Source organism: Rousettus aegyptiacus, unplaced genomic scaffold (genome assembly GCF_014176215.1).
Source record: "Rousettus aegyptiacus isolate mRouAeg1 unplaced genomic scaffold, mRouAeg1.p scaffold_m13_p_16, whole genome shotgun sequence".
Classification (NCBI taxonomy): domain Eukaryota; kingdom Metazoa; phylum Chordata; class Mammalia; order Chiroptera; family Pteropodidae; genus Rousettus; species Rousettus aegyptiacus.
In genome coordinates this window covers 33,292,234-33,320,045 of record NW_023416291.1, presented here as the reverse complement: position 1 = coordinate 33,320,045, position 27,812 = coordinate 33,292,234, and the positions used below count along the sequence as shown (strand labels likewise).

Sequence of the window (27,812 nt, the reverse complement as noted above, 5' to 3'; positions counted from 1 at the left end):
GTGGGTGGAAGGCTCATGAGGACTCCCAAATTTACTCTACGCAAGAGTCAGGGTTCCCTTGGTGCTAAACATGGGAAGGAAGGGGCAGGCTGTGTGAGAGCCTCTCCTCCTCCATCCACTCGCAACTGGGAATATCAGGGCCAACCAGGTACCAGGCTTGGCTATCTGGACAGAGTCAGCGCCACCCAGCAAAGGCATGTCCAGGCCTACCTGCTCTGGAAGCCCAGGAGCTCTACTGCTCCTATAGGAGCTTTGGGGACTGCCCAGCTAAGCTGGACAGCTTGCCTGCACAACCCTTGTTCCCTCCCCTTAGCTGGCCTGTCTCTCTCAGGTCCACCTGGGTATTTAGTAAGGGTGATATCTTGACAAACCTGTTTCTTGGGGTCCTTGTCTAGTGACCAGAAAGTGGGAGGGGGGGGCTCTCCGTGACATTCTCAGTTCCAGGGCCTGAGAATGTGGCGGCCTTGCTGCACGCTTGTCAGTCCTGCTGCTCAGTCCCCGTGCCCAGCAGCTGTGCAGGGAACAAGGAGGGGCACTTGGAGACCACCTGAGGCTGTAGCTTGAGTCCGCACCTGGGTCTTCTGATCCCAGCCTTAGTTTCCTTTCCCCATGGGGCTATGTAATTGCTTCTTAAGTCAAGTTTGTACAAATCCCACCAGGGGAACCCAGGTTTTTTGACTAAGTCTCCGTTCCTGGTTCTGCAAGAACCAGGTCAGGCCAGTTCGTCTTCCAGGAACGACATCAGTTTCTGGGGCCTCATTAAAGAGCATTTCCTGGGGTTACCCAGCCCTGTGACTGCCAGTCCTCTTCCCAGCACAGCGGGGGCGGGCTGGCTGGCTGCTTCTCCGGGGCTTTGCTTTTCCTGTCACCGTTGGGGACATCTGGGTAGAGGTCAGCTAGTCGTGAATGTCATCCTGCGCTCGGAGCCCATCTCATTGTAACGTTGACATCTGCTGCAAAAGCTGCTCTCGTGCCGCTGCTTGGCAAAGATCCATTGCTGTCATCAGCTGATGGGTGAGTGGAGCTGAAGGCTGGGCCTGCCCAGACCAGGCTGCTTTAGGGACCGGAGCTGCTGCTCCTTGCTCTCCTGCCTCTTTCACTGTGCCCCCACCTGGGCAGCAGGCTTGTGGGTCAGCCTTCAAGGCCCACAGCTGCGCCTTCCCTCCCCTCTGCACCCTGCATCTCCCCAAGCCTCCGCCTGACCCGCTGCCTTCCTGTTTAGGTCAGTTCTACAGCAATGGAGGGCATTCTGGGAATGCTGGCGGTGGCGGCGGCGGGGGCGGTGGTGGCTCTTCCGGCTACGGCTCCTACTACCAAGGCGACAACTACAACTCCCCAGTGCCCCCGAAACATGCCGGGAAGAAGCAGCCACACGGTGGCCAACAGAAGCCCTCCTACGGCTCTGGCTACCAGTCCCACCCAGGCCAGCAGCAGTCGTACAACCAGAGCCAGTACAGCAACTACGGCCCCCCACAGGGCAAACAGAAGGGCTATAGTCATGGCCAAGGCAACTACTCCTCCTACTCCAACTCCTACAGCTCCCCCGGGGGCGGGGGCGGCTCCGACTACAGCTACGAGAGCAAATTCAGTGAGTTGGTGTCCCCCAGAAGCTCAGCACTACCCCACTCTGGCTGAGGGACTGGAAGGAAGCTGGTAGTGGTGGCCATAGGGCGGGCGTTTGGACAATCCTGGAGGCAGAGGACCCCTGGCCCAGGGCCTTGCCGTTTCCTTCCTGTGACCTTCTCCGAAGGCAGGTCTAATGGAAGCTCTTAGGCAGGCTGTGGGTTGAAGCTGGTGAATGAGGATGGAGTCTGAGTCCAGGCTAGCCGCTGCGAGGTGACCTCTGGAGACTGGGTTGCATGTTGCCTCTAAAAGAGCCTGAATTATTCCCTGCTTCACCTCTCCACCTCGTGCACAGACCCGGTGGGTTGTACTGCGCTGGTGGCCCAGTTGGGGAAGAACAGTTGTCCATGATAGGACAGCAGTTGGCAGCAGAGGCCAGGACTTGGGCTGGGGCTGGCTGTGTGCTTCCTGAGCTGTTGGAGGCGCAGGTGGGAAGGCAGGACAGACTGGGCCTCAGAATATGGTAATCAGGCCAAACCAGGGCATAGTGACCTTGCAGGGGTTCGGCCAGCCCCCAGCACTTTGAGATGGAACTGGTGCCTGCCAAATTTAAGCAGTTGGGATAGGGTAATTTGTAAATACCCAGGGTCAGGGCCGCAGCCCAAGGCCTCTTAACCACGCTGTCTTCTCTCCCCTCAGACTACAGTGGTAGCGGAGGCCGAAGCGGCGGGAACAGCTATGGCTCAGGCGGGTCATCCTACAACCCAGGGTCACATGGGGGCTACGGAGGTGGTTCTGGGGGCGGTTCCTCCTACCAAGGCAAACAAGGTGGGCCTGGAGCGGCAGGTGACACAGCGTGGGGGGCCTGGGGCCATACAGAGGCTCTGAGAGGGTAGTAGCCTGGCATGGGCTGATAGCAACACGGGCAGGGTCACAGTGGTAGCTGACCCCCAATTTCTGTGTGGGACAAGAATAGGGTGCAGGAGTTGCGGGACATGGGGACTTGTGCGAGCTGGGACTGAGGCTTACTTTCAGCTTCTCAGCTTTTCAGAAGCCAGTGATCCAGAAATTGCCTTACTCTTAAATGCTGGCACCTACATGAAAAAAATGCAGCCCCAGTTACAGCTGCCCCTGTTGACTCTGTGATTGGGCTGATCCCCACCCCCTCTCTCCCTCAGGAGGCTACTCATCACAGTCGAACTACAACTCCCCGGGGTCCGGCCAGAATTACAGCGGCCCTCCCAGCTCCTACCAGTCATCACAGGGAGGCTACGGCAGGAACGCAGATCACAACATGAACTACCAGTACAGATAAAGCCCTGAGGGCGAAGAATTGTACCTTCTGCACTTAACCCCTCCTCGTTGTAAGATTGTTTTATGCACCACAGTTAACATGTCTGTGGCCCCTCTGGGCCTATCGCCCTACCCTGTCCACGTTGCTGTGTTGTGAGGTGCAGCTGGTCACTCTGTGACCCGTCCTGTGACCCATATTTAGCTGTGTTTGGGACTCTGCGTCTTCAGTGGTTTGTTAGTTGCCATTACAACTTTGTCTGAATAGAGTTTTCTGAGTTTTTGCAGTTCAGTATCCCTCTGTCTATTTACAATTGGTATTAGTGTTAACTCAGTTTGTCTTGAAATAGTTACAGAAGGGATACCTCATCTGTTAATGCTTTTGTGAAGTGAGTTAAACGAGCTTTCTGTACTTTAATGCTTTAGTGTTTCAGTTTTATAAGTGAAGATTTTATTTTAAAAACCAGTGGAAAGAGTGGGATTTTTTTTTTTTTGTATGTCTGGATCATTCAGGCAGTACATTTGAATTCAGCTGAATGTAGACAAATAAAGAAAAAGAAAGAAAATTCTGCACTGTCGTAGGCCTGGGTGTCTGACCCTTCACCAGTGCGATGGGCAAGTTCCTCCACTCTGTTCCCAGCATGGGAAAGCAGACATGGGTGGCAGGACAGTCCCTGGTCACCAGAAAGGGTCCAGGGTCCAGCTCCAGGCCAGTAGACACCCTTACTCTGAGTTGGCCAAGGTCAGCAACCAGTTATGTGGAACCTTGTGGCCCTGGTGTCCCAGCGAGCTCCACACTGCCCACTCCCAGCTGTCTGTAGAGCAGTTTAGTGGCCCGTGCCGCTGTTTGTGGATTGCTCGCACAATTCGGCATGCTTTGTTTCCTGCTCCGTGAATTCTGGATATAGTTTTAAGTGTAATTTTAAGTCACCATGGGGTAAAATGTCCTTGTAGGTTTGGTACATGGAGTCTTTGAAAAATCCTGGTTGAGTCTGGCTGAAGCATCCCAAGATGTGGGAATATCCAGGTACGGAATGGTCTGTGTTAAGGTGGTGTCTGTGGCAGCTGCAGACTTCATCCCGGTGCCACCCCTGCCCAGAATTTCAGGGCTGTTGGCAGTGGCTCAGCCTGGTCCCAGCGGGTTTTCCTGGAGCAGGGTTTTTCAATCTTGGCCAGTTTTGTAGTGCTTGGGGGACATCCGTCACCTAGTAGATAGAAAGAAGCCAAGGATGCTACAGAACATTCTACATTTAAATGTCAGTGCTGCAGAGCTGGAAGAACCCTCTCTCAAGTAGTCCTTCTCAACTCCAGCTATGCCCCAGGAGGCAGCCTGTCTGGGAAGAGCCCTGCGGGCCGCTGGGGCCTGGAACTGCCCCCTCCATGGGGAACCCTCAGACTTGCCACCTCTCCATCCTCTCAGACCAGGTAGCCCTTGGCCTCCGGTGCTTGGTTAACCATGGCCACTGGGGGATACACAAACCATTCTTGACTCAGGATTACTCAGCTGAGGCAGAAACTCCTGTGTGCCTTCAAAGGATGAAGATTTGCTTTCTTGGAGAAGTGAAAGAAAAGTGTGCACTAAAACAGAAAATATTGGAACAATTTTGCTTTCTGCTGGCACAGAGGAGGCCCCAGATATCAAGTGGTCCAGCCAGGGAGAGGGGTCTGGCGGGGCCCATCCAAGAGGTGGCCTGCAGTGTGAACTTTTAGGTTGGCCCGAACGACCCTGGGATTCTTCCAGTGCACAACCTAGGAGAGGACAGAGACTTGAGATATGGGTACCCACCCCAGCTCCTCTCCCAGACACGTCCAGGGGCTAAGACAAAAAGACTCCCATGAAATCACTGGGGCCTCGTGTGTGTGAGAGGATACAAGCTGTGGACAGAGCTTGCATCACTCAGAGACCTTCAGGGTGGAACCTCTTGGCCCTGCCTGCCAAATGCCTTCAAACTCTGGACCTGCATTATCAGCACAGGTCTCCATCGGTTTCCCAAGCGAGGATCACCACCAAATTCCTGAATGTGATTCGATGTTTTAAGTCTCCGTTTTAAGTCTCCGTCTCTCTGTGGTCTCCCTTTTAAAGACACGTCAAGAGTGAGGGCCCACCCTAATCCAGGATAAGTTCACATCAAGATCTTTAATTCTGTCTACAGAGACCCTATTTACAAATTAGGTCACATTCAAGACATCAGTGGTTAAGACTTGGGACATACCTTTTGGGGGATACTGTTCAACCCACTCTAGGGATGAGTGAAGGTTTCATCCCATGGGCTGTTGGCACAACCCTGGGAATTTGTGGGCCAGTCAGGATCACTGTGGTCACGTCGGGACAGTAGAGCCAGTAGCGTCTTTACAGCACAGTAAATACCAGTCCCAAGGGGACAGCTCAGGAACACAAATCCCTTGGCACCTTAATTCTACTTGGGGACTTCATTGGTGCTGATGGCATGGTGATACAGCTAGCTAATGGCAGTACCCAGCCTTCAGGAGCTGCAACCCCAGGAAGCTGAATTCAGAAAGACACGGGTGCCACCTTGAGCACAGAGAAGACCTTGCTGCTGGTGTATCACCCATTCAAAGCTGACCAAGGCCTTTTGCCCTCCAAGCCCCAGAAGCCAGCCTGGAAGAGGGCCTCATTGAGCTACTTTACCACCACCACCTTAGCCAGGGCCATCCATGGCGGGCAGTAGCTGAGATGATGAGATACTGTGGTTCACATGTTACCAGAGGACGCTGTTGTGCATCTTTCAGTCACCAGCAGAGATCATCAGGAGCTTGAGCAGGAGGGGCAGTATGGCTCACGTGTTTACTCAGAGAGTTGATGAGGTTAGGGTCCTTGGTGAACAGGCCAGGGGGTCAGTAACCCGAGACTGCATACAAATCTCCAGAGGGCCCAGGATCCCTTTGGAGGGAAGAAAGGAAGTGAGAAAGACCACACAACTGGAACAGCTGGACATAGGCATGGTGGGGGAAGATGACATTTGAGGGAGGGCAGAGCCTTTCCAGGAACTTGGACTGATCCTCAGGGGAAGGATTGGAAATTGGAGACCTAGGACCAAAGAGGGTAGGGATTCAGCAGGAATGAGGCGCAGATCCAGGATTTCCACCTTTCTAGATTTAGCAGACACTGGGGACACTGGTGTCCCTCTGAGCCGAGGTCCAGTCTGACGTGGAAATTATCACCTAGCTGCTCAACTACCCTCTGTGGTGGCAGAGAAGCATTCACTCTCCCTTGGACAATTGACCATTTCTGTAGTCAGCCGTGGAGGCCTGACTCTGCAGCTGGACTCAGCCTCGGGATTCAGTCTCCAGGTGTGAGCTTCATGTTGGCTGTGTCCTTTGCAGCAAGACTTCTTGGCTCAGATGCTCATTTAAACCCATTCCGGAATAAATGGAAACTTCCCATGTTCACTGTTTCACTCCACATGTATTTTTTGAGTGTTGCTTACGTATCCCTCCTGCACAGGGTCCTGATAGTGGACACGGTCCCTGCCCTCACAGAGCTTCCAGGCACCACGAGGGGTCTATCTTAGCTGGGCAGCGAGTGTCAGGGAAGGCTTTCTGTGTTTCAGGTAAGACAGAATGGTTGAATTGGGACCAGGGGTGTGTAAGAGGGTGAGGGAAAGGTATGCAATGCAGAGGGAACAACATGCACCAAAATTCAGCTGGGGGCCGGCAGTAGACTTAAGGGAGCTGAAGTCAGTCGAGTGAAGCATTTGGTCACAAAAAGGGTGAAGTGTGGCCGGGTCAGCAAAGGGTACACAGTGCAGGCCCTTGACAGCCAGCCAGAAGATTCTAACCTTGATCCTGAGGGTAGTTGGTAGCCATGGAAGGGTTCTGAACTAGGAAGACTCCAGAAAGGTCCTCTTGGCTGTTGGGCAGAAAATAGGTGTGTGGGAGAGGTGAGAATGGAGGTCAACAGATCAGCAAAAGGGCTTGAATTCTGGAACATCCAATCTGTGAGGTTCTGGGGTACTTAGGCAGCAGAGTCCACTGAAAGCAGTGAGGAAACAGCTCTCAGACCCAGAAGGGGTAAAAACTGCATGTCTCAGGGCAGATGGCCCTGCAAGAGATACTGCCTTACCTCAGAAAGGAGGAAAGAGAGGGGCCCAGACTCACAGGTCCTCCCGTCTCTTGTGAATAGAAACATCTAGGGAGTGGTCACAGGCTGCAAGTCCTAGGTTCATGGCTTTCCCAGTGTCTCCCAAGAAGCTGGCACCTAAACTCAGCCTCAACACCTAGGCAGGGGAAGGGGTGGGGTTAGAATATCACTGGAGTGCTCTCCACCCCCAGATAGATAAACCAAAAAACAAAAACAAACAAAAAACCTTTCAGGCTCCCAGGACAACCACCTGCCCCAGGGCTTCAAGGACCCTTATTTCAACGTTACAGGTATTAGAAGTCTCCACCACTCCAGAGGTTTCTGGATTCCCTGCTCTGTCTAGAAATCTAATCTCCGCCCTTCTAGGTCCCTGAACTTCATTACTCTCTCCTTAAGGTCGACCACCTAGTTCCTGCTTTGGGGGACTCCCTTGGGCAGCTGCAGCGATCCCTGGGAATAGAAGGTTGGGGGATCTACTGAGCACCTCAAATCCTGGTCATGCACCTGGGGTGATGAGTGGGCTTCCACTTGATGGGCGCGGAGACCAGAAGAGGCCCCGTTTCAGCAGATACCACCCTTTCTAAGCCACGTGTTCTCTAATCCTGACCCCGGACACTCACCGGCTTCTTTCATGTCCAATGAACATGCATTTCACAGTACCGCACCCGGCAATCCCCGCCCAGTGACTTCGCCTGTTTTGTTTTGTTGTCAGAGACACTTTCTGCAGGCCCCGTCCCTGACACACCCCCAAAGGGTGCATAACGTGGGCTCAGCACGCCTCTTCCAATAGAACGCCTTTGTAGGCTCCGCCCCCACGGTGGCGGCCTCTCTGGTGTCCAGACAATGCTCGGGGGTGCTGTCCAGCGTGCTGAAGCCGAACTCCTAGTGCCTCCTAAAGGGGCTACCTCATGGTGCCTCCAGCCCTGCCTACTGAGTGGCGCAAAAACCCTGAAGATGCCACTGAACCTTAGCTGCACCACCCCCAACCCTCTACTTTACTTCTTGGTAATACAAAGAGCTCGCTTTTCTCCACACTCCACCTCCTCATCTAGCTCAGATGAAAGCCAAAGTTCTCACAGGAACCTTGTCTTCTGCTCCTCACTATCTCTGGCTATAGTGACCTCCCTGCTGCACCGCAAACAATCCAGGCACATTCCCGCCTTGGATCTTTGCTCTCACTGTTTTTAAAACCTGTGTAAAATGTTCTCTCTCAGTTCCCATCATGGCTCCTTTTTCACCTCCTTCAGGCTTTAACCTTCTCAGTGAGTCTGATTTGATCACCCTACTTAAGATAGTCACTTCCAACTCCTCTCCTTCCCTGCCCTCTTTATTCTCCAGCACTTCTCAACACTTGAGATGTGATAAGTTTGACTAATTTTTATTGTTCACCCCTCCAGGGCAATGAATTTTTGAGTGCTTGTTCACTGCTATGTTGCCAGCAGTGAGAACTGCCTGACACAGACCGGATGGTCCATAATGTTTGTCACATGTATATTCACACGTGTATTTGGGCTTTTACTTTGTGCCAAGCTCTGCTTACCTTCATGATGATTCTTTAAGGATGAAGAAACAGACTCAGAGAGTGACGATCACATGACCAAAGTCCCCTGGCTTCTGAGTGGCAAAACCTAAATCCACCCTCCCTGGTTCCTCTGGCTGTAACTTTTCCACCCCTTCTCTGTGCTGCAATTCCTAATACCGTCTTCAGGAAAAGAAGTTGCATGAGAGGGTGGCTTCACAGGCCTCACACAAGACTAGATTTCAATTCCTGTTTCTTGATTACTAGCCATGTGACCATGAGCAAGTCAGTAAATGTCTCCGCTTCAGTTTTTTCATTCATAAAAAGAAATAATACCCAACTCATTGTACTGTGAAGGTCAAATGAGGCAATGATAGTGTAGAGCTTACCAAATACCTGACACACACTGGCACCTACTCCATTAGCGTTGGCAGTATTGGCCATTAATCACCACATTGGATTATTATTTGGAAGAATTTATAAAAACTTAAAAACTAGGAGAATGGAGCCAGAAAAGCTATAGGAAGACAGTGTTTCAAGCAGTTGGAAGTGAAGAATAGATGCCAGACCTCACCGGGAATGAGAGAAATACACATTGAAAATGTCATAGAGTTACCACAGTCCTCCTATTAAGTGGGCAAATGAAATTGTGTTGGAGAGGCTGTGGGGAAACATGCAAGGCACTTCCATATACTACTACTTGCTGGTGCAGGCACAAATGTTAAAACCGGATTGAGGGTTTTTGGTAGAATCTTATAATACACTCTTTGACCCAGCTGCTGGAAATTTTTTTTCAGAGATATACTTACTGCCATGTGAAATTACTTAAATACAAGATTATTGATTGCAGCCTTGTTTATAGATGCAAAAGATTACTCATAACTCAAGTGAGAATCTACAGGAGACCGCATAAGCAAGTGGTGATCTACTCATGCTTTGGGATATGAGCTAACAGTTAAAAACAAAACAAAACAAAAACAAGGAGATACTTGAAACAAACAGACAAAAAGAACAAGGAGAGTATGTACTGACATAGTGTAGACAAAAAGCAAGATGGTTCCTACCAGTATAACTGGCAAGCCATTTTGTATAAAAAGGGGATAAATATAAGTATTTAGCTTTATATTTGTTTTTATTTGTATGAAAAAATTATAGAAAGACACAAGAATCTAATAAAACATGTTACTGGGAAAGGCTGAGATGGACAGTGTGGGGGTAAGGTAGAACTGAGTTTCTTTGCCTTTTACATTTTCTGAACTTTCATACATTTAAAACTGAAATATTACAAATACATAAAAGTGCATAAAACATAAAAGTACAGGTCAATGAAGACTTTTGTAGGTGCAGCCTACAATTTTTTTTTCATGTAAGAAAAAATTTATATATCTGTAGATCTATATATCTATATCCAAAATATTAAATTAAAAAAAAAGAGGTGCTCAGCACCTCGACCCTGTTGAATTCTGCTGCCACATCACCTAAGTTGAGTAATGAAAGATGTTGGTAAATAGCTCCAATATCTGAAAAGATGTTCAATCTCTGTAGGAATCATGGAAATGCAGATTCAGACCCCAATTTGACACCGTGTCACACACACCTGATTGGCAAAATTCAAGAATTTTGAAAATACGGAGTTCGAGAGGATGTGACACAGGGAACTTTCCTATGCTGCTTTTATGGGTGTCAATAGGTGTGATCACCTTGAAAATAGTTGGTCCTGCCTCGTAAACTTGATTATTCACCTAGCCTAGGGTCCTGCAATTCCATTTCTAGGATTCTCCCAGTGGTATACAAGGAGATGTGTATACAAATGCTCACAGCAGCACTGTTTATAATGGCAAAAACAAAAACGCTGAAATGTCCACACGTCCATTGATGGGAGAATAGATAAGTACACTGTGGTATATTTATGCCATTTCATAATGGTACACTGATTTGGAGAAGAAATGAATGAACCATAACTACACATGATACAAATGAATCTTAGAAACAATTATAAGGAACAGAAAGCAAGTCACAGGGATTAGTTGTGGTATAATTTTATTGGTGTAATAGATGTTAGGGGACAAACAACAGTTTCTCCCATAGCTCCTTTTTTTCTATTGAATTTTTAAAAACTATTATGAAACATATTGGAACAAGTAATAAGGTTTGGGGAATGCTCTATAGGCAATTTCCTGAGTCAATGACACATGATAGTGAAAAATGACGATTCAAAAGCCTCCACAAGTTTATGTTATTTTATTTGTTTTATTATTTTATTTTATTATGTAATTATTTTATTTTACTTTATTATTTTAATTTATTTTTTATTTTATTATTTTATTTATTTATTTTTTATTTTATTATTTATTTATTTATTTATTTATTTTATTATTTTATGCGAGGCAACCCTTGGTTGATGTCACAGATTGCAAGGACCTTGTCGGTTTACAATCCCTTTAAAAATTTTTTTAATGCCTACAGCACCTGGTCTTCCTAAGTGGTCTCCTCATCCAAGTACTAACAAGGCCTGACCCTGCTTAGCTTCCAAGATCAGACAGGATCGGGCTTGTTCAGGGTGGCATGGCTATAGACAAAAAAAAAACCTCCATAAGTTTATGAAAAGTATAAAAGAATTAAAAGCTTCTAGAAAGTGAAAAAACTCCATTAGTATATCTAAATGAATCAATTGAAAACAAAACAGCAGCAGCAATTAAAAAATACATATTTGCTTGTATGTGCTGATAAACATGTCTGTAAGTGCACACAAAGAATGAATACTAAACATTTAATATTAAGAGGTGAGAACCATTTGGACAGGGGACAGGTGTGGGAAAGATAATTTAAGGTGTACATTTTATCTGTATTTTTTAAAACTATATGTTAATGTATTATCTACTTTGAAACCTTAACTAAATCTATTTATGTAAAAGTAAATCAAAGGTAAAGCTTATTAAATGCCCGTGTTTTCAAAGTTTTCTCTGTATTTAATCTTTTGTTAGTGTACATGTGTTTTTATTTATTAATATACATTTTGTACTGTGGAAAGGTATATAAGATATAAAATTTATCGCTTTAACATTTTTTTCATATTTGCTAAGAGATTTCTCCCCCTCCCCCATTTTTTGAGTTATAATGGACATATAACATTGTATTAGTTTTAGTACAACATAATGATTTGATACATGTATACACTGTGAATGTATTTAATATTTTGAATGGGAAATAACACCAAAAAGTATTAAAAGGTGATCAATTTCCTGCTGCTAATGTTGTGAGGAGCTTGACAGATCCACTCCCCAGTCAAACTGGTGAAAAGTATTAAAAAGCAACTATATTTAAAGTCTCTGGAATTGTTTTCTGGCTGGAACCATGGAGAGTGCAGAAGAAGGTTCCTGCTGTGCCAGAAACCCTCAAGGAAAAGCAAAGGAGTTTTACAGAGCTAAGATCAAACTCCTGAAAAAGAAGTTTGCCCAAAAGATGCTTTGAAAGGGGGAAGCTTATCTATGAAAAAGCTAAGAACTGTCACAAAGAATATAGGCATATGTACAGACTAAGATTCGAATGGCTAGGATGGCAAAAAAAAACCCTGGCAACTTCTATGTACCCGAAGAATTCAAATTGGCATTTGTCATCAGGATCAGATGCATCAATAGTGTGAGTCCAAAGGTTTGAAGGGTGCTGTAGCTTCTCGCCTTTACCATATATTCAATGGCACCTTTGTAAACTCAGTAAGGCTTTGAGTAACATGCTAAGGATATTGCGTGGTGGTGCCAAAATCTTAAGTCAGTAAAGGAATTGATCTACAAGCCCAGTTATGGAAAAAATGAATTGCCCTGACAAACACATTGATTGCTCAATCTCTTGGTAAATGTGGCAGCATCTGCATGGAGGATCTGACTCATGAGGTCTATATTGCTGGAAAATACTTCAAAGAAGCAAACACCCTCCTGTGGCCTTTCAAATTAGCTTCTCCATAAGTTAGAATGAAGAAAAATACCGCCCTTTTGTAAAAGGTTGAGATGCTGGCAACAGGAAAGACCAGCCCAACAGGCTTATTAGAAGGATGAACTAAAGTATCTACCATGATTATATTTATAATCTGGTCAGTTAATAAACAGTGACTGCTTTCAAATTGAAAATAAAAATAAAAATAAAGTGTCTAGAAATGGTCCTAAGGGCCTATAGAAAATGAGGAAACATCTAGTCAAGAAAATCTATTAGAAAATTTAGTTAGAATAGTGAGTGTCTGTAGTACTTGATGTTTCCTACCTCCATTCTACCACTTTGGCGAGATGAAAACTCCACTCTAGATGGAGCAATAGGATTTGTTCTCTCCTAGACCCCAGTCAGGGGGCTACCTTCTCAGAAAGGGAAGCAAGTCAGCATTTGTCACCCTGCCCTCAGCTACCTGTGCTGAGGCTAAGATCCAGGCAAGTGCAGTTTTTGGAAGAGAGAATAAATGAGACTACTCCAAAATTAAGGAAAGACTCCAATCATCAGATCCAAAAAGTTCAAGGAATCTCAAACAGGATAAATTCAAAAGAAATTCACAACTAGACACATCCTGTGAAATTGCATACTGTCAAAGAAAAAGGAATGATTTTTAAACAAAACTAGAAGGACAAAAACAGATTACAATAGATAACACTTAGATTGACATTCTACTTCTTAACAAGGATAATGGAAGCCATGAGTGGAATATGTTTGATGTGCTAAGAGAAAATAATTATCAATCTAGCATTCTATATCCAGGGGAACTATCTGTTAAGAAGCATGGCAAAATAAATTTCTTTCCAGGTAAACGAAAATTTAGAGTTAATCAATATAGAGTTCTTTTTACTGAAAGAGGTTTCAAAGATGTTCTTCAAACAAATAAATTTATCTGAGATTTAAAATCAGTAACCATTATAAATGCAAATAGAGTAACTTGTCAGTAAAATGCAAAGATTATTAGAATGGTTAAAAAGTACAAAATCTAGTTCTTTGTTATTTTCTAAAGACATATCTTAAGCAAGGCTTAAAATTTCAAAGTCATAGGATATACAAAAAGATTTAAGGATTATCAGAACATAAAGGAAACTAGAGTAGTTATTTTAATATCAGATAAAAAGATATACAGAATCCCACAGGCTGTGGAGGTAGGAGAATGGGGATTGAAGAGAAGAAAGCAAGGAGAGAGAAGTATTTTACATGGATCATTATGATAGGGTGTCATCGTTCAAGGACTATGAGTAATTTAAACCTCTGAATTTGAAATTCACAAAGAGGGGGATACAATAATAATATGAGGACATTAGGAGCAACTGTAGGGGCAATAAATTTGACATGAAAAAATCCTTAGAACAACTCTACTTACCTGAATTGATTTGAGAAAAAAATAGAACACCTGAATAGTCCTTTGTAATCATTACACAATTTAAATCAGTAGGTTAAAATATTTCTATAAGCAAAACAACATAACCAGATGGATTTACAGGTGAGGTCAGTAAAACATTCAAGAACAGATAATTCCAACCTTGCACAATTTCTTCCTGAAAATAGAAAGAGTAGGAAAACTTTATTTGATGAGGTTAGCATAATGTAAACACCAGATTTGGGCAAAGACAGCACTATAAACAAGGAAAATTATAGAAAAATATAATTTATGTCAGAGATGCAAAAATTCTAAATAAAATATTAATAAAATGCCAATATATAACAAAAATATACCATGACAAAACTGGGTTTATCTCAGCAATGTAAATAAGATTTATTAATGGAAATAAAATTTATTAAATAAAATTATTAATAACTTAGAAAACATGTCATCGGGCATTTTTAATTAAATGAGACAAATGTGGTTATCTCTATAAATATGGAAAAGTGTATAATATACATTTATTTATGATAAAGATCGGTGAGTGAACTAGAAATTGTAAGGACCTTTCTTTACTTAATATGGTGCATCTTCGAAAAACCTACAGCCGACATCATATACAATGGTGAAATGTTGAAAGCATTTGTTTTAAAATGCCTTCAGGTATATAGCGTAAGAAGCAAAGGACAGAAGACAAAACCATGAGAAAACTACTGCGATAATCCAAGCAAGAGCTGTTGGTATCTGGACCAGAGTGAGAGCTATGGAGGGGGGTGTGAAGTGGTTGATTCTGAAAACAGAGCAGCCAGGATTTGCTGATAAATCAGATGTAGAGAGTGAGAGACGGTGAGAGCTCAAGGACCATCCCCAAGTTTCTGTCTGAGCTCCAAGAAGGATTGTGGTGCTATTACTGAGAAGGAAAAGATGGGAGGGGGGTAGTCAAGCTTTGGGTGGGCAACAATTAGGAGGTCTGCAAAATGTAGAGTTTGGATGTCTGTAGACACCCAGTGGAGATGTCAGTGGGACATCTGTTAAGAGGAGATGGGGGTTCAGGAAAGAGGAATAAAAATTTGGGTGTTGTCAATGTATATAGGTTTTAAAAAGCACATTATGAGTTTCAGGCCTCGTGATATAGTCACAGGGTGCGGTGGAGCGTTCTTAAGATTGGGGGAGTTGGGAACAACGGAAGGTGAAAATATGAGCCAGCCATGGGAAAATCAGGAGTGTTGCAGACAATGGGAACTGTGATGCAAAGGTCCTGGAGTGGACCTCTTGGGTGGGTGTTTTCCAGACCTGGCCTCCGTGAGGACTCTCCACCACTCTGAGAAACCGATATCGTTAGGCCAAGGCTCCTAGAAGGTCAGTCTTGCTCAGGTCAGCCTTTAGGCCAGTGGTCCTGAAAGGAAGAACTCTGGAGGCAATAGCACCCTCTGCTGGCCACGACAGATATCGGCTCCATTTACGACAATAATACTGATCGTTATTATATAGATTATAATACATATTTTATATAATGTATGTTGTATATTACCTAACATATCACATTACATATTGCTATTATTTTTAGTGGAACACAGTCCAGTGCTTAATAAATCCGTTACCCAGCCTCTCCCATCTCTGTGCAGCATGGAGGCTGGCACTAGAGGGGAAGTATACGTAGGTTTTCATTGAATGAACCAATAGATGTGGCCAGTTTCTGGACCTCAGTTTCCCCTTCTGTAAATTTAGCATTCTTGCTTTAATTGAATAAGCTAATGTTAATTGAGCACGTACTATGTGCTACGTCCTATTCTAAGCATCTGGGACAAAGCAATAAACAAGACAGACAAAAGCCTGTGCCAGGCAACGTGTAAAGATCTACACACACCTATCCTTCTCAATATTCACAATGTCCTTATGCTGAGAGTCTGTTAGTTGCCCCATTTTATGGAGGTGAAAATTATGGTTTACAGAAGCTTTGATTATAGAGCAAGGAAGCAGCAGGGATCAGACTTGAACCCAAGACAATTAAAAATTTTTCTTTTTCAATTACAGCTATACGATTTTAGTTTCAGGTGTAGAACATAGTGATTAGACAATTTATGTAACTTACAAAGTGATAGCAAGGCAATTTTTTATACTTTGTAGTAGTGCTCTGCAAGTGGCAACGAACTGAGAGCTCAGACGGTTGGAGCAGGAGTGGCCGTTGCCATGGTCTCCCTGACGCTGTCCCCGGGCTTCAGCTGTTCCGCATCACATGACTTTAGCCAATATGGCACCGTCCAGGGTGCTTCACTGCCCACGTGGTGCTGGCAGGGAAGATGGCGGCGGTAGCCAGCCAGACTTCTCTGGAATCGGCACCGAGGATCTTCCGGCTGGTGGCCGAGTGCAGCCGCTCCCGGGCTCGGGCAGGCGAGCTGCAATTGCCGCACGGGCCGGTGGCCACTCCAGTGTTCATGCCAGTGGGCACGCAGGCCACCATGAAGGGCATCACGGCGGAGCAGCTGGACGCGCTGGGCTGCCGCATCTGCCTGGGCAACACCTATCATCTGGGCCTGAGGCCGGTAGGTGGGCTCTGCCCGTCCAAGGTGGTGGCGGAGCTTGGGGAGCCCTGGGGCATCCCAAAGGCCCGGGCACGCTTTCAAAAGTCAATCGACAAACGCTTATTGAGCGCCCCCAGTGGATCAGGCCTCGCTGGGCGTGAGGGAGCGGCAGGGAAGTTGGTCATCTCTGCTCCCTCACATGAGCTCCCATGGTCGCGCTCACCTCTAACCTGTCCGTTTCCCCCTAACAACGCAGGGACCCGAGCTGATTCAGAAAGCCCACGGTCTCCACGGTTTCATGAATTGGCCCCACAATCTGCTGACGGTGAGATGGGGTCGCGGCGGAGATGCGAGGGCGCCCCTCCGCCGTGAATCTCCAGTAACCCCTCTCCTGCCCTGCGGTGGGGTTTCCCCTAGGACAGCGGCGGCTTCCAAATGGTGTCCCTGGTGTCTCTGTCCGAGGTGACGGAAGAGGGCGTCCGCTTCCGCTCTCCCTACGACGGCGAGGAGACCCTTCTGAGCCCCGAGAGGTCCGTGGAGATCCAGAACACGCTGGGTGAGCAGATCCCAGGGAGCCGTCCGTTCCCCTCTTTCCCTGGTAGAGGTGAGGTGGGCCAGCTCCTTTCATGCTGCGTGGCTTTGGGCAATTCACTCCCCTTCCCTGGGCTTCAGCTGAGCCAACTTAAATGTGGATAGTTCATAAGATTCATGATGTGATGCCGCTAAATCTCGGTACAGTGCCTGGCATGTAGTGAGTTTTATTCTTATCCTTATTGCTATTATTACTTTAAAATTGCAAATTAATTGGGCAAAGATACGTCGAAATAATGGAGGCAACAGGAGGAGATTGGGGATATTTTAGGCCCCTCCCATCTCTGTCAATATCCTGCATTCCTTGATAAGGACAATGAACATTTTCTCAATCTCGTAAAGTTCTAAGGAAACCAAAGTTCGAACCTTCCTATCTTCCAACCAATTGGTGCATTTAAGTCCCTCCATATGGAGATTTTTTGGCTTCTTCTCAGTCATAGAGCTGAGTGTTGTTGTGGTTCGCTCAAATCTAAGACCCACAGAGCCAATTGAGATGAATTGTGATCCTTTATTAGCCGGCGGGGGACTGACTCTCTACTACACAGGGTCAGAAGAGAGCAGTCCTGAGCTCCCGAAAGAGGCAGTTTATAAAGCCTAGAACCACACCCTGGTTAAGAAGTAAGTAGATTACCACACCCTGGTTAGCATCAAAACAAATAAGCGGATTACAGAATCAGAAGTTGGCCTTTAGCATATCTCGGAGCAGATTACCACACCCTGGTTAAGCATATCTTTGAGCAAATTACAGAAGCAGAGTAAATCCTTAATGCTGGTTTACTGGAAAATTTTTCACCCTTAACAGTTTCACATCACCCATGGAACTTACAGTCTATAAGGAAGACAGGCATTGGTGAGAAGGTCACAATTAGAAGAGAAAAAAACAAACAGTGCAGACAAAGTGTTGTATGTTTCCATTTGTTTGAAAAAAACACATATATGACTTGCTTATGTTTCTGGAAACTAATATAGGGTCCCTGGGAGAGGGAAACTCGTGAGCTGGTAGACAGGTGGGTTGCTGCCTTTGTTTTTCTTTTCTTTAAATTGGGGTATAATTGACTTGCAATCAACTTACTGCATTTAAGGTGTACCATCTGACAGGTTTTGACATGTTTCCATCCATGAAAAGTTCACTACAATAAAAATAGAGAACATATCTATCACCCCTAAAAGTTTACTTGTACCCCACCCTTGGTGAGCAAGAGACTTCACTGAATATCCTGTTATATATTTAGGGGTACTTTGAACATTCAGAACCATGAGCATGTATTACTTTTTTTTTTTCAAATAAGTTATTTAAAAAAAAATTTTAAAAGTACACATAAATAAAAAGTTAGGACCATGATCGGGAAGGCTAAGTCCATGGAACTATTAGACATGATTCAGTCTGCAGGCTTAGGGAATGTTGCCCTAGGCCTAAAATCTGTAGAGCAGGAATATCATAGGTATCCAAAGGGAAAAAGTGTGTTCTGGAAGAGGAAGCAGCCAGTGCAAAGAACCTGAGGCAGGACCAAGGCTGACATGTTGCAGGAAGGAGGCCTGTTCTGCTGGAATGGAGTGAGGGAGGGCGCAGAGTAGGAGGTGAGGACAGGGAGGTGACTCAGGCAGGTCCTGCAGGACCTTGTGAGTTCGATTTGTCCTTTAAAGAAAAAAATTAAACAAGAATACATTTTGCATACATTTCTATACAAAAATGTGTGTAGAAAACAATGCCCTTCTCACGCCTGTCCTCACCTGTCCTCTATCCATCTCCGTCACTTCCACAAGCTACCAGTGTTTTGATTTTCTTATATATTCTTTTAGAGTTTATGTAAATATAAGCAAGTTCGAATCTATTTTAAGTTTTCTAATTATGAGTACTTGCTATTTATGACACATTCTTCTGTACTTTGCATTTTTTTTAATTATGGAAAATTTCTGGTATATGCCAAAACAGACACAACACCATCCACCTGTCACCCACAACCATTGCCACAATCTAATTTCAGAACACTTTTATCACTCCCCAAAAAAATCCCATACCCATTATCAGTCCCTCCCTATTCCTCCCTCTCCAAAGCCTAACTAATCTACTTTCTGTCTCTATAGATTTGCATAATTTAGACATTTCATGTAAATGAAATCATACAACATGTGGTCTTTTGTGAATGGCTTCTTAGTATAGTGTTTTTGAGGTTTATCTATTTTATAATATGATCAGTACTTAATTCCTGTTTTATAGCCAAATAATGTTTGCTTCACTAATTTTTAAAAAATAGTTGCAGTCTTACATATCTTGTTTATTTTTTAATTAAAAAAATTTTTTTGCTTGGTCTTCTTTTTCTAGCTTTTTAATTTTCTTAGATCATCCATTATATATCAAACTAAATCTCAGACATTCTTTCATTTCACCTATAAGTATTTTAATTTGCATTTCTAACATAGGAGATGTTTTTTTTTTTTTTTTAAATACAATCACAATACCATCATCTCACCTAAAAACAGTTAATAATAATTGATTAACATCATCAAATATCTGGCCAGTATTCCCAGTTTCATACATGACATACTTATGAAACATTTATGACATATTAAGAAGAGAATTGTTTTATAAATGACATTTTTTTTCCATCAAAAGTCTGTTTATTTCAGGGTCCAAAAAATGTGCAGACACTACAATTGTTTGAAAGGTCTTTTAAGTCTCTTTTAACATAACATATAATAACATGTAATAATATTATATTACATAATATAATATATTACGTATTACATAGTTTCTTTTTGTTTGTTTGCAATTTGCTTCTTGAAGAAACTGGTTTCTTTGCCCTATAGTGTTTCATATAGTCTGATTTTTGTTGATCACTTCCCCATAGTGTCAAGTAAGAGTTTTTTTCTGCCACCTAGATTTCCTGTAGGTAGGTACTTGGATCTAGAGGTTTGAGCCAGATTCAAGGTTTTGTTCCTTTTCGCAAGAGGCTTCACTGTTTGTATTTCCATCAGGTGGCACCTGTTGCCTGCCCTTCTCTCCCAGTGAGCCATCCATGCTCCTTGCCTAGGACCATTATGCCACTAAGAGTTGCAAAATGATAATGTTCTAATTCTGTCATTCTATCTTCATTTATTATCCAGATTACTTCTTTAAAGAGACCTGTCTCTCACCTACTCCTGGGAGACCAAGTAGTTTACTTTATATAGGAAATGTGGGATTTATTCTTTTCCTTTATTTACCAGTTTTCATGGGTCGATTACTTAGCATCCTCTAGCAGGGACAAACTAATGTTTAGATTTTTAGGATCACTGTAAACATGTGGGTTTAAATGTATTTGTTGTGTCTCAGCCCATTGCAGTTGGATCAATCCTTATTGTCAAATCACCCCATCTTTGGCTAGTGTGGTGTACTGTGGTTTTTTCCTATAATGATCTATATTGGCAATATTTTTTTGAGTTTTTCTAACATATAAGTCCACAGTCCCTAATCTGAAATTCTTAGGGCCAGATAGGTGTCAGAATTTTCACATTTTAGAAAGATAATAGAGGGTACGTACAATTTATTACACAGCATCTCCCTGGGGTCTGGGGCAGTACCCTGTGGTATTACATCTCATTTTTTTTTTTTTTTTCAGTTAAAATTGTGGTAAAATACACATACATAAAATTTACCATTACCCACTTTTAAGTGGTCAGTGGCATTAAGTATTCATATTATTGTGCAATAATCTCCACCATCCATCTCCAGAACTCTTTTCATCTTGCTAAATTAAAACTCTGTCCCCTTAAACAATACTTCCCCATTCCTTTCCCCCCACCCGTCTCTGGTACCCACCCTTCTACTCTAAGTATTTGCCTACTCTAGGGACCTCATATAAGTGGAATCATATAGTATTTATCTTTTTTGATAATCTTTATTTATCTTTGTCTTTACTTCACTCAGCATAATGTCCTCAGGGTTCATCCATGTTATAGCATGTGTCAGAATTCCCTTTTTTTTTTTAAACAAAAAAAAACTATTCCATTGTGTGTCTAGATCACATTTTGTTTATCTGTTCATCTGTCAAGGGACATGTGTGTCACTTCCACTCTTTGGCTGTTGTGAATAATACTATGAAATGGGTGTGCAAATATCTTATTAAGACCCCGCCTCCCCCCCCCCCCCCGCCCCAGAATCTGCTTTTAATTCTTTTGTGTATATACCCAGAAGTGGAATTGCTGGATCATTTGGTATACACTTTACTTTTTTTGGATTAACACTTGACAAATCTTCATACTAAAGTGGATTTTTGAAAGGATTATAACCATCTTGGGTTTTGCTGCCAAATGAGTTTGCCATGAACATAAGAAAGAGCCTTGATTTTGAGAAGTGTCTGGGTTTTGGAATGGTGTGGGGAAGGCACCTTCTGTTAAGGGCTGGACCATGGTTTATTTACCAAGACCTCTGCTGATGGACATCTGGGTTCACATCTTGCTATTGTTCGCAATGCCATGGATGAATCACTTTGTACCTATGATGTTTTGTTCTTAAAGGGTAAATTTGCAGAAGTGGGATTTTATTCTACATGCCATGCAGGGGGTAGCTGGGAGAGGCAAGAGCAGATGGGCATTTTGAAAGCTCGCTCTGGTTGTTGTATAAACAGTTGGGGAGTTAAGTGGGAATCAGCAAGACCCAAGGAGGGACTTTCAGGGTCCAGTTTGTACCCAACAGGAAGCTTTCTTAGTGATGGTGCCTCATTCTTATCCCCCAGGCTCAGACATCATCATGCAACTAGATGATGTGGTTAGCAGCACTGTGACGGGGCCACGTGTAGAAGAGGCCATGTACAGGTCTGTGTGTGTGTGTGTGCGTGTGTGTGTGTGTGTGTGTTAGGGATGGGGATCTTGGTCCTTCAGCCTTGTCTCCCTACTCCTCACTGGGCCCAAATGGCTGACTGGTCCTTCTGCAGATCAATCCGCTGGCTGGACCGGTGCATTGCAGCCCATCGGCGTCAGGACAAGCAAAATCTCTTCGCTATCATCCAGGGTGGGCTGGACGCAGATCTCCGGGCCATCTGCTTGGAAGGTAGAGCTATGTGAGGGCAGGACCAGGGTACTGCCACATCTCTGAGAGTCCTACATGGGCTTGGCATGCAATGGTTCTGAGGCAGCGTTGTTAATGGGCAAAAGGGCACTCGGGGAGGAAGGAACAGCTGAAGCGAAGGCACAGAGCCAAAATGGAGTAGAATGTTTGCAGAATAATAGTAATTCCAATAGCCATCAATATTTGGGTGTTCACCCGCTACTACGTCAGGTTCTGGTCACGGATTGATCCATTGAGTTCTCATCATCATCCTCTTAAGTGAGAATTATCAGGTTCCTGAGGTCACAGAAGGGGTAACTGAGGCACAGAGCTGTTAAGTCACTTACCTACCCCAAGCCAGACAGCTTGGACATTGCAGAGCTGGGATTTGGACCCAGGCCTTGAGCTCTAGAACCTGCAGCATTAGTCGATACACTGAGTTGCTGGGGAGCTATGGAGGGCTGTTGAGTGGGAGAGTGACGGGAACCAATGGGAACCATAGCAAAATCCCAGTAGGATAGGAAGCAGAAGGCCCATGAGAAGGCTGGAGTAGTTGCCCAGAGGGAGGGTGACAGTGAGGCCTAAACCAAGGCTGTGGCTGTGCAGATGAAGGGGAGGCAGAGATGAGGACAGAGAGGAGGAGGCAGAGGAAGAGGAGGAGCAGTATTTCCTGTTGCCTGGTCATCCCTCACCTTGCCCTGTGCCCCCAGAGATGACCAAGAGGGATGTACCTGGCTTTGCCATTGGAGGCCTGAGTGGGGGTGAGAGCAAGAGCCAGTTCTGGAGGATGGTGGCGCTCAGCACCTCGAGGTTGCCTAAGGACAAGCCCAGATACCTGATGGGGGTTGGGTATGTCTAAAGGTGGGGAGACAGCCCTACCTGTGGGAAGGGGATTCCTGGGGACCCTGGCTTGCTGGTGTGGTGGGGAGACACAGCCCTGCCTGAGAGGAGACTAAGGAAGATGTGGCCCTCTGCTGGGGGTGGTTCTGTAGGTCCCAGTCCAGGGGGAGCCTGAGGGTTGGGAGGGGGGCCTGGTTGTGTGACCAGGGCTTAAGTTGCTGTGCTCCCCTCCCCCCATGGCCCCACTCCTAGCTATGCCACTGATTTGGTGGTCTGCGTGGCTCTTGGATGCGACATGTTCGACTGTGTTTTCCCTACGCGGACAGCGGTGAGTCTCTGGGCAGCAGGGGTGGAGCGTGGGGGATGCCAAGGTGGGGATGGGGCCAGGGAGGGCGAAGACCTGGATGACCTGCCTTTCCTTTCCCCTTTCGTCCTCCAGCGCTTTGGCTCTGCCCTGGTGTCCACAGGGAACCTGCAGCTGAAGAAGAAGCAGTTCCAGAAGGACTTCCGCCCCATAGACCCCGAGTGTACCTGTGCCACCTGTCAGAAGTAGGGGAGGTTGGGGCCTTGAGGGCTGAGAAGGGTTTGGAGCGGGGGCAAGACCCTACATTGCTGAGCCCCAACCTCCTGTCCCCAGGCACAGTCGGGCCTTCCTGCACGCACTACTCCACAGTGACAACACCGCCGCCCTGCACCACCTCACTGTTCACAACATCGCCTACCAGGTGGGCCCGTGGCCTGGGTGGGCAAGTCAGGGGTCGGGGCGGGGGTCTCCTGGGTGCAGGTGGCTGATGCTGACACTGACACCTCCACCCTATAGCTGCGGCTGATGGGTGCCGTGCGTGCCAGCATTGTGGAGAAACGCTTTCCTGAATTCGTGAGGGACTTCATGGGCACCATGTATGGGGACCCCACTCTCTGTCCCACCTGGGCCACTGAAGCCCTGGCTTCTGTGGGAATCACACTGAGTTGATTTGGCTTGCGGGGAGGAAGGGAGGGGATGGAAGATATTGAAGGATTTTGTTTTTTATTATAACTTAGAGTGTGTCTGTGCCTTCTTGGGGAGGTGGCCTGCCTTGGTCCCCTTCCTGGTCTGAGTGTCGCTGCGGCTGACGTCCCTTGCCTCCCATCGATGATGATAACTAGTAACCATAGCAATAGTTGGTATCTGGCAAATAGCTGGCACAGTGTAGCATCTAGAAAGTGCCCCAGAGTTGGAGCTGCATTCTTTTTCCTGTGGCTCGGGTCCCCCAGCCACTCTGGGTGTGGGCGCTCTTGTCCTCCCCCTTTTTATGATGAGGAAACAGCATCAGAGAGGGAAGTAGCTTGCCCAAAGTCACCACTGAGGAAGTAGCAACCTGGCTCCAGAGCTCATGCCCTTGGCCTTGATTCTTCTTCAAACATGTGACTTAACCTTGCTGTCAGTAACACAGTGATAATGACAATAGATATGATCTAGTAGGTTCTTGCGCTGTGCCTGGCCCTGTTCTAAATGGTTGTCCTATATATTTCTTGTAACTTTATGATATGTATGAATAGCTATGTTCCCTATTTTATAGATGATGAAACTGAGGTTCAGGGGAATGAAATCACTTGGTCATTATCACCCAGCAAATAACAGACCCAGGATCTTACCCAGATATGGCCCGTTTCAGAGCTGGTGCTTTTAGAAGATGGGGTTTTTTAATTGAAAAAGTAATACATATGTAGGATTCACTATTCAAGTAGCCTGCAAATGCAACTCTTTTGAACAGTTTGTGTATTCTTCCAGAAATTTTCTATGTGTAAAAATTATTCATGAAAGTCAGTGTCCTTTACATGCAGTTCTGTACCTTGCTTTTTTCCTCAGTATATTTCAAATTGTTTACATGTCAGTACATGAAGACTGCCTCATCTTTTCTTACAGCTGATGCATAGTAGTTATTTAATTAGCTCTACGGGTGAGCAGTTAGAGTGTTTTCAGGTTTCTGCTATTCTAGTTGAGGCTGCAATGCCAAACTTTGTCGGTCATCTTTTTGCCTGTCTTTCTGAGACCTGGGTTTGGGTCTTGGCCACTCTGCCATCCTCCTCTCCACTGTTTCTCCAATCAGCCCACTTTCCCACCTCCATTGCTCCTGACTCCCTACTAGGCCGCTTCTCTATACTCTGAACTCCTCAATTTCTCTCTGACTCATCTAATCCCAGAGAGATCATATCACTTCTTAATAACATGTCTTTTCGTGGGCAGAGGATCTGTTGAGTTTCTTTGCGTACTCAAAAAGATCATTCTGTTCTAAAAGTTGGAGAGGCAGGGGAACAACATTGGATGCGTTATCATCATCAATACGGGGCATGAGTGCAGAGGCGTGGAGGTGTGACTTTCTGTAGGAATGAGAATGGGAGACGACAATCCAATGATAGACCGCCTCTCCCTAGGAACCCCTAACATCTCCGGACTCTCACCTTCAAAACGCACTGGAACTCCGCTCAGAGCGCGTCTTTTGCTAGCCCGGGGTCAAGATGCATTCTGGGGCTTGTAGTTTTCTTCAGAGGACGGAAGCTCGCAAGTGACGATCACCACCGGCTCCCACCACAAGGTGTCGCCCTTCGGCGAGTACGGTGGGCTTTATTCTCTGCTCCGGAAGACTCTTAATAGACCTACAATCACGAGTTAAGAACTGGAGGTTGTAGATTGACAGATACAGTTCTCAATCAGAGTCAAACTGTCTATCGGCCTTGACAGCTCGACACCTGCCACTATTGGCTCTCGCTTAACAGCGACAGTTCTTAGGTCCAATGAGCCTGCGAGAAGGTCCCTAGGGGAAGGCTCAGTGAGCCGCAAGTCTGTGTCTCGCTTTCATTGGCTCGTGTGCACGAGTGATGGCGCGGTCGGCCAATCGGGGGTGGCGTGAGGGCTTCGGGCGCAGCCCCGGGGCCGGACGGGAGGTCGCTCGGGTCGGGAGTCGCCTGAGAACCGGATGAAGTGGCGACCGTGAGGCCGAACCGGGAGCGGGCATCGCGCTGAGGCCCAGGCGGGCGGGGAGCAACGGCCGCGGACGCCGCGGGGCCGCGTCGTTGAGAGCTGAGGCGGGAGGGGAGCGCGGGGCGCTCGAGCCAGGGCCGCCGGCGCCATGGGCAACCGTGGGATGGAAGAACTGATCCCCCTGGTTAACAAGCTGCAGGACGCCTTCAGCTCCATCGGCCAGAGTTGCCACCTGGACCTGCCGCAGATCGCCGTGGTGGGCGGCCAGAGCGCCGGCAAGAGCTCGGTGCTCGAGAACTTTGTGGGCCGGTGAGCGAGCGCGGCAGCCACGGCGGGCGGCGGCCTAGGGCGCGGAGGGCGGACCGGGAATGGCGCGCCCTGCGCAGCCGGCGTAGCTGCGGCGCTTGCGTACCCGCGACGGGGACCGGGACTGGGAGGCGGGCCCTGTGGGGCGCCCTGAGCGTAGGACTCCCTGCAGGGACTGCGAAGTCGACTCAGGCACAAGGAGGGTCTCACCGGCTGGGGGGCGTGGGCCAGGAAGTGCAGTCGATCCCTGCTGACTCTGGTTCCCAGCTTTAGTGGGTAAATTCTACCATTTGGTTATCTGTGGGTCAGGGGTAGGTTTCCCTTCTCTGTCCAAAACCTGACACCTAGTTATCTGTTGGGCCGACCCCTGCGGTCTGGCTGGCTGTTCATTTATCTGGAGCAGTACTTGCCGTCTGGTTAGCTGTCTCTACGTCCTGAACAGGTCTCCTTGCCACCACCATTTGACCGTCCACTTCTGCAGTGCAGCGAGCCCCCTGCTGTCTGGCTAGCCGTCCAGGGTGACCTATGCGGTCTGGCCGCCCATCCGTGCCCCTCAAAGACTTTAACACTTAACTGTCCTTCTGTTGGATCATCCTAGCTGGCCTCTGCTGCCTGACTGGCTGTCTGGACCCTAGGGGACCCTGTTTGGCTCTACTGGCTCGACTCTTCAGCTTGGTCCCTGGCAAACAGACATTTGGCTCCTCTCTTCAAAGTGGGTCCTTTTGTCTGTCTGTCTCAGTGTCTGTCCTTTTCTTAGTCTGCCTGTCAGTCTTGGCTGTCTGGCCCAACCTCTGGTAGAAGATAGTAGCAGCATAGAGAAGAAAAGGGAGCGGAAAGATGGGACTTGAACTTCCTACCTTCTCAATTGGAAGTAGGACCCTGGGGGGAGCTTTATCCAGGATTTTTTCCTGGCCCATGTCAGGGTGTTCTAGGATCCTGGAACACAGGGGCCAGACACCAAGCTAAAGCCCGCCAGTTGGGGGCACTCTGGTAGCCTGGGAAGGGACTTGTCTGCTCAGCCTCTGTGGCAGGAGCTGGGATAAGGTCTTCTGTGGGCAGCACTGAGAAGCCTCAGTTTGCCCATCTTTCCAGTGGCAAATTCCACTCTCTGGGTTGTTTCTGGGATTTAGGAAGCTGATGAATGAGAACCAGTCTTGTGTCCCTTCTCCCTTCTTCTGCCTCTTGCCCTTCTGCCTTCCAATGGGCGACCACGTTTCAGTTCCAGAAAGGATTCCACGAGTGACTGTGGCTGCCACGTGATAACGTCATAGTCATTATTATTACTATCGTCGTCGTTGTTGTCACTGTTATGGAGTAATGTTCATCTAGCAGGCACCAGGCGGAGTTCTTTTTTGGTTCAACATCTTGAGTCCCATGATGAGCAAGTAGGGTTGAGGTTTCTGTTATTCCCACCTCAGAGATGTGCAGCAAGGCTCAGAAAGGACCTACTGTTTGCCCAATGCCACCAGCCAGGTGCTCAGTGGAGCCCAGCTGGGTACCTGGGCCCCGCTCCTGCCTTTCCAAAGGCCTGGAGTTTTGTTCCTAGCGGTATGAATTTCCTCTTTTGCTGCTTTGTCCCTGGCACTTTGTCTTCCATTCACTGTGGCAGAACGGTGTGAGTTTGGGGTCAGCCAGACAGGGTTGTTGGCCCCTCTGCATGACCATCTTCCTGCCTGCCTAGGCTTCCAGTGGGCATCTGCAAAGCTCTGTCCGCTACATTTGCCTTTGCTCAGATTTTTCACCTGTCTGA

General features: G+C 46.5%; 3 protein-coding genes and 2 pseudogenes across 19 annotated transcripts in view; 4 read left to right on the top strand and 1 right to left on the bottom strand.

Annotated features, from left to right (window-relative positions):
- Positions 1-6,272, top strand: part of ILF3 (interleukin enhancer binding factor 3) — a 28,230-nt gene extending 21,958 nt beyond the window's left edge. For 6 of the 8 annotated variants that reach the window (XM_016153458.2, XM_016153456.2, XM_016153461.2 and 3 more), the window contains 3 exons: positions 1,223-1,588; positions 2,263-2,391; positions 2,742-6,272. In XM_016153458.2, the coding sequence (XP_016008944.1) occupies positions 1,223-1,588; positions 2,263-2,391; positions 2,742-2,878 (632 nt within the window). In that variant the 3' untranslated portion in view covers positions 2,879-6,272. The remainder of the gene's footprint in view (positions 1-1,222; positions 1,589-2,262; positions 2,392-2,741) is intronic. The other 2 variants (XM_036233717.1, XM_016153462.2) reach the window with 2 other exon arrangements.
- A 4,659-nt stretch (positions 6,273-10,931) lies between these two features.
- LOC118612733 lies at positions 10,932-11,051 on the bottom strand (annotated as a pseudogene).
- A 23-nt stretch (positions 11,052-11,074) lies between these two features.
- On the top strand, positions 11,075-12,651 carry LOC107515054 (annotated as a pseudogene).
- Positions 12,652-16,076: 3,425 nt separating this feature from the next.
- QTRT1 (queuine tRNA-ribosyltransferase catalytic subunit 1) lies at positions 16,077-25,751 on the top strand. Of its 3 annotated transcripts, none has more exons than XM_036233716.1 (10): positions 16,077-16,358; positions 16,594-16,662; positions 16,755-16,941; positions 21,644-21,722; positions 21,842-21,957; positions 22,665-22,803; positions 23,047-23,122; positions 23,234-23,343; positions 23,432-23,519; positions 25,210-25,751. In XM_036233716.1, the coding sequence occupies exons 1-10, from the start codon at positions 16,116-16,118 to the stop codon at positions 25,279-25,281; spliced, it is 1,179 nt and encodes a 392-aa protein (XP_036089609.1). In that variant the 5' UTR covers positions 16,077-16,115; the 3' UTR covers positions 25,282-25,751. The 3 variants fall into 3 exon arrangements, with proteins under 3 accessions (XP_036089609.1, XP_016009071.1, XP_016009072.1); XM_016153585.2 differs by lacking the exon at positions 25,210-25,751 and adding an exon at positions 23,615-24,550; XM_016153586.2 differs by lacking the exon at positions 25,210-25,751 and adding an exon at positions 23,615-23,834 and having other exon boundaries at positions 16,100-16,358; positions 16,755-16,893.
- DNM2 (dynamin 2) overlaps positions 25,743-27,812 on the top strand; it is an 83,413-nt gene continuing 81,343 nt past the window's right edge. For all 8 annotated transcript variants that reach the window (XM_016153476.2, XM_016153471.2, XM_016153468.2 and 5 more), the window contains exon 1: positions 25,743-26,065. In XM_016153476.2, the coding sequence (XP_016008962.1) occupies positions 25,905-26,065 (161 nt within the window). In that variant the 5' untranslated portion in view covers positions 25,743-25,904. The remainder of the gene's footprint in view (positions 26,066-27,812) is intronic.

Coding starts and splice junctions, on each gene's coding strand:
- QTRT1 (XM_016153585.2), top strand. CDS start 16,116: ATGGCGGCGGTAGCCAGCCAGACTTCTCTGGAATCGGCACCGAGGATC. Junction 21,958..22,664: donor CCGGGCCATCTGCTTGGAAG/GTAGAGCTATGT, acceptor CTGTGCCCCCAG/AGATGACCAAGAGGGATGTA. Junction 23,344..23,431: donor ACCTGTGCCACCTGTCAGAA/GTAGGGGAGGTT, acceptor TCCTGTCCCCAG/GCACAGTCGGGCCTTCCTGC.